General features: G+C 40.5%; 1 protein-coding gene across 6 annotated transcripts in view; it reads left to right on the top strand.

Moving 5' to 3' along the window:
• Positions 1 to 567: 567 nt before the first annotated feature.
• The window catches only part of st3gal3b (ST3 beta-galactoside alpha-2,3-sialyltransferase 3b), a 41,052-nt gene continuing 35,619 nt past the window's right edge, over positions 568 to 6,000 (top strand). For 4 of the 6 annotated variants that reach the window (XM_080861405.1, XM_080861404.1, XM_080861403.1 and 1 more), the window contains exons 1-2: positions 750 to 1,103; positions 3,355 to 3,502. In XM_080861405.1, the coding sequence (XP_080717531.1) occupies positions 3,394 to 3,502 (109 nt within the window). In that variant the 5' untranslated portion in view covers positions 750 to 1,103; positions 3,355 to 3,393. Of the gene's footprint in view, positions 705 to 749; positions 1,104 to 1,226; positions 1,696 to 3,354; positions 3,503 to 6,000 lie in introns of those variants that run through there. The other 2 variants (XM_080861402.1, XM_080861401.1) reach the window with 2 other exon arrangements.

The following is a 6,000-nucleotide window of genomic DNA, read 5'->3' as shown; positions in this document are numbered from 1 at the left end:
AGTTCTATTAATCTGCGCTCGATTACTCTTGAACTGGACGTAAGTCCCCAAAAACTGAATTGTAGAACTGAAATTGAATGGTGAGAAGTGAATCTGAAATTATTCGAGAGCTAAACTTTTAAAGGATAAAATACGGTTTCAAAGAAAATTAATTCATTTTCAAAATATAAAATTCAATTTCTATTTAGTGATGATCATTTTCAAACCAATAAATTGAATTTCAAATTAGGATAATTCATATTCAGTTTTTAAAAGCATTTATTTAAGTTACAATTCAGATTCGAATTTAACTTATTCAAATTCAGTTTCTGATGGCACAGATTTCTGCCCATACAACTGATCGTCTCATTATCTGTGTCTAATCGAGTAAGACAGGATTGACTGAAGGAGAATGTTCTCCTCAAAGGCTTCCTACAAAATCCTCCTAAAGGGAAAACAAAAATGGCTTCAAGTCAACTAATACTAATCCTCCCAACTGTGGGATCAAAACATACTCCCCAATTAAAGCTGTGCTGGCCAAGCACATAGCATTACACTAACAGGACAGGCAGGACAACATGCTCTGTACGTTACAGGATCTCTATTATTGCTGCAGAACAAGGACGGTTCGTGTATATGTGAGCTATTGATGGAAACCCAGCTACAACAGTACTACAACAGCAGAAAAGCAAAGAGAAGCACCACGTGAAGATCCACATGAAAAGGTGCATTCATCCTGGCCCTACTAAAACAGGAAGCGGGGGCATCGTAATTCACTGAAAGCCTCATGTGACCGTTGCAGGCAAACTGTGTTGCTGTGGACAAGCAAGCCGCTGTTGATCATCATCATGTTGATGGAGGGAGTGCGTTTTTCTTTAGTCACTCTTGATGCACACTAGAGCCCGGGGAGGCAGGGAGCTCTCCTGTCTCAGCAGCCACACACACACACACACACACACAGACTCGAGCCGTTCGTCTTCTGCTTACTGATCCACTGACTTTCGCAGATTTTATCAAGATGGCTTGGAGAGGAGGGAGAACACTGTCATTTTATCGGCCAAACCTCTGTTTATTCTAAGAGAGGTACTGTTTCTCACGGGGGGACTCGGAAGGAAACAGAAAAGGTAAAGACTAAATTTATAACAGTCCGCTGGGAATGGCAATGAGACGTGGCTAAACCGTGTTTTCTTTATTCGGCTGTGATCGCGGTGGGTAATTCAGCCAAACTGGTAGTCTCTCATTCTACCACCAACAGCTGTATTATCGCAGTATTGTACTGCGGGCTCTGGCATACTCGCTGTTGTTATGAGCCTTTTTATCCGTACTGCCTCCGTGGACCGTTTCACCAAGCTCGCTGTTGTACCTCAAAAATGTCTGGAGCAGCGCCGCGCTAAACTGTAGGCCTGCCGACAGGATGAAGGCAAAACTCCCCCTGTGCCAACGCAGCGTTGTTAGCATAACGAGTGGCTAGCCGAGGCTACAATAGCTAGCCGTTCATGTCATCTGTCGTCTTTTCCACAGCTCTCTCTCACTCTCTCTCAGTAAATATCTGGGTAATCATTTGCTACGACGACGTCAGGGTAAGCGGACTTGACTAAGGCAAACCCTTGTTAAAACGGCCGTTTTATGAAAGACTGGGACACAACTTTTGACCACTCAAAGTTCCGTTATGTTTGTTCTTGCTAGCCAAGGACCTCCCTGCGGTCTCAGCTGAAGGTAGGCGAATAACGTGACTTACACCTGAATATAGAGACCTGACCTTAAATGTGGCCTCTGATACAACACTTTAGGAACCGTGTGTATGAAATGAGCAGTGGGGTGAGGTGAGGTGAGGTGAGCGACTGTTGCTTCTAGACTTGTACCCTGTGATACCTTCCAACCGCCTCGGGTTCGTTTCTGCTGCAGCGGTTACCCTTTTCGGCCTACCTACCTACTCTTTATTTTTATTATGTTTAAATCTTTTTTTCTTTTAAAATTAGGTGTCTGCGTTTTGTTTGCGAGTCTGTAGTCAAAGGCACCGACCGAGGAGTGTGTCTGCCTAACTGTCTATTGGGCAAACTTTTCACAGATTGCAGGCAACAACAAAACTGGATGAATAAGTTCATTTTTACGCGAGATGGTCAGCGCAGTGTCAACAACTGCGCAGGTTGGTGCTTGCGTTTTAAATATAGAGGACAACATCTGTTGGCTCATGCATATTATTAACTTTTTTCTTTTTTTTTTTGTTAAAGTGTCAGGCAGAGGCATTACTCTTTTCTGTGCTCAGCTGTGCTTCGCCACCTCCCTGTGCTAAAGCTGCTGAGTCCTTCTCGGCAGTTTGCCTTCAATTTCCAGGATCAGAGACAGTCCACTTGATATTTGATATCAATATTTTGAAGCATGTCAGATCTGAGAATTTCTGCAGCATGCTTTTTCAGCAGGGTCTCCTCATATTTTAATTTTTTTTATTTATATATTTTTTAAATAATGGATTGCATTTATATAGCGCTTTTCTAGGCACCCAAAGACCGAACTAAAATCTCCAATGGTGTCAGGGGTTGAAAGAGTCTGTAGACAACAGACCTGTATTTAGCAGTTTGTTCCAATCAGGGACAAGGTCACACAGATCACTGACTGGGTTGTTTTGTCTTCTGCCAGGTAACCTCTAGACTGCATAATTCACTGCATTATGGCATGTTGATTCACGTTTGTTTGCCTGAGGCAAGTAGATCGAGGTTAACTGAGCTATAACGGTGACTAAATACAGCAGTAACTTAGTTTTTGTTCGTTTTAAACAGGGAGCCCAGATTATGAGCGCTCTGCAGGTGTCAAACCATGAACACAGGGCGTGGGGTTTCCTGTTAAACTGTAGAAAAAGTTTGCTGGAGTGAGGGCTTTAGCAGCACATGCTGATACATTTCAGTATTGCTGTACTCATGTCTTAAAGACGTGCTAAAAAACAAAATGACTTCTTCTGCCTCTCAGTTATTGTAACTTCTTGCATTTGGAATTCTTGTCAAGGTTCCCTGCATGAATCAAATCAATGTGTTTTTCTTATTATTATTTTTAGTGACTTTTATTTTCCTGTTGTAACCAACAGAAGAGATCAACAATCACAACTCTGTAGAGTTAAATGAGAAATCTAAGATCTGTCTTGATAAAACTACCTTTCATCCCACACATTTGACCTAAAAAAAACATTTTTACCCTCTTTTTTTTTTTCTTCTTCTTATCTTTCTTGCCAGCCGATCTTTTGCTATGCCTCATTTTCCCCCTCCTCTAATCACTGTGTTTTGATTGTATCAGTTTTTTTTTTTTTTCTTGTGCTGCTGACAGATTTCTTTAGTCTTTACAGATGTGTAAATAAAATATCCCACTCTCCTCCTGTGATTCCAGGTGATGACCTGAATAGTGCCATGTGAATGACTGAAGACAATGAAGCCTGCACACAAGCTGCTGTTCATCCTGTGCCCCATGCTGGTCCTGGGCTTTATTTACTACTCCTCCGGGAAGCTGCATCTACCCATGTGGGGACAGAAGTCTCGTAAGTGACATCTCCAGTATGACTAACATTTATTCCATCACCTCATCGTCCATCTGTCATAGCTGTTCGAAACATTGCATGTTTTATCTGTTTTTAGAGAGAGCAAGTCTTTTTTATTTTTTATTTTTTATAAATCTGTTTTTCTGTCTGCTTCTCTGCGCTCACTGTCAGCTAGTTGCACGCTCATTTTTTTGTTTTTCTTATTTATTTGATAGGCCAGAAGGCCAAGCTTTGTGTTTATGTCTCAAAACTTGTGTGTTTGTGATGTGAAAGTTAGTTTTTCATTTACTTCAGAGGAGCACTGAATGTGGAGGGGACATTTTAATTGGATCTGCTTGTACATCAAGTATAAAAGCAGTGGACACACCCATGTGGATTGTCTCAGAAATGGATATTTAACTGCCTCCACCTAGACTACAGTTTAAAAAACAAAACAAACTTTGTGTACAACTGATCAAGTGACCTCACCCCTTTTCCTTTATGCTTTTGACATGAGGCTGGCAGTTAGTTTCACAGTACGACTGCACCGGCCACTGAAACTGAAAATTAGTTAGTTAAAATTAGCACATAATAATGTAGACAGAGAGCACACCTGCTGGGTGTTGGTCATGAGTAGGCATTTGTAAATTGAATTGTATTTATTTAGAGAAGTAATGATGAAAACCAATTTCTGTTTGGCTAAGTGCTTAACAACCAACTTGTTAAAGCCCCTGGCCTCTCCAAAACACAGCTGTTTGTGTCCAGCAGAGGGGGCTAGAAGATTTCTGGTAGAAAGTTGGAAGTTTTCTGAAGAAGGGTTTCTCAGGGAGCAGTGTTTTGACACAGAAACCACAAGTGTAAGTTTTTTCCAGTTAGTTTGCAGCTCTTTATCATTACAAGCTATTAACTGATGCACTCTGCTTTTATTCCCATCAAGATAAAACTGTTTACCTCAATAATTGATCCCATTAACTAACTACAGTGCAGCAAACTGCTTAAAAACCCTGTAGCAGAAGTGAGAGAATAATCTTTTTACTTCCTTCGTCTTTTTTTTTTTTTTTTTTTTTTTTTTTTTTTTAACTTATCACCATTCCCCAGAATTGCCCTCCTAAAGAAATGGTGAGTAACAAAAAGGGCATCAGCTTTTCCCCTGACATTTGTGCCATGTTTTTAGCCATGCAGCTAAATTTGTTTTTGTACTGATTCCAAAAGGAAAGTGTTTCAGTAGGAAGCCACGCATAGATTCTGTTCACATTTTTCATACATTATGACCTAATTTCTTGCCTTGCCCTCATTGTTTTAACTTGGCCTTGTTTGTTCTTGGCTCACTCAGCACTCTCACTATCAATGTCTTGTCCGTGAATCATTGATGATACAACCTTTTTTTTGTTTTGTTTTTTTAATGGTCTGAACCTTGTTTGGTACCTCTGCTTTTCTTTTTTTAAGTTTGTCTAGTTGCCATGTGACGGTGGCTAACTCCCTGAGTCCAAATATGACTTAAAAGTAATAACTTTAAATAAAAGTAAAAAACTCATCTCTCTTATGTTGCATTACTGACAGATCACGTGATCAGTCAATGGTCCTGGTTGTCACAGTGCTTTTTGCTCCCTCTTTTTTAACCAGGCTCTTGTGTTCTGTTGCAACATCTCACATTTTCTTGAAATTCAACATTCATCATCTTAAAGTGTGAAATACAAAGGCGTTCAGCTTTGTACAGTTACCTTTGTAGGTTTGAAATTGTACAGCAGCAGTGTCCTCTAATAGGTTACATATAAGGGTGCATGATGTGAAGAGAGTGAACACACTTCAGCAGCACACCAAAAGAAGATTGCAGGGGGGAAATATTGGCTTTCCGTAGTGCTGTGATACCAGATGTTTGGCTTAAAGAAGGTCAAAGGGGAAAGAAGAACATGTGGCTTGTCCCTCCCGCCCTCTGGCCTGGTCAGCTAAGCTGTGCTGTCGCAAGAGTGATCTCTCTCTCTTCACCATTATTGTCTTACAGTGCAGGGCTTAGTGCTCCAGGGGCAAGTGTTATATGTAGACTTGATTATAAACATCATTAATACCATCATTTATTTTGTTTGTTTATTGTACAGTGTCATGCATTCACTGATTTGTGGCATTGCTGTGCACTCTTTTTGGGATTTCAGCTGGGAAATACTGGGAAATTTTTATTGGTTACATTTGTTTACATTTATTAAGAATCTGTTCGTTTACCAGTTTGCCTCTGCTGTTTTGACCGTGGGAATTTGAAATCAAAGTGAAGGCTGGTTTTGAACATGGGTGTGTGATCATTGTATTCAATTTCTTTTTATGTCAGCTCATGTGCTTCTATTGTGAGATGGTTTCTAGTCGGTATTTTAACACGCTTCTTCAGCTGAGGTGGAGCCTGTACTGGTAATTGAGGTTCATAAAGCAGGGAAAGATTTTCCTTGTCTGGTTTCACTTATCCAAGCATGCACGATCCCTAAGTGGTCACATAATGGTGTATTTAACTTAGTAAGTCAGCACAGAGCTGT

This window comes from Rhamphochromis sp. 'chilingali' (genome assembly GCF_963969265.1).
Source record: "Rhamphochromis sp. 'chilingali' genome assembly, chromosome: 16".
Lineage (NCBI taxonomy): Eukaryota > Metazoa > Chordata > Actinopteri > Cichliformes > Cichlidae > Rhamphochromis > Rhamphochromis sp. 'chilingali'.
Note: the sequence above shows the minus strand (reverse complement) of the source record. Positions and strands in the feature narration are given on the sequence as shown.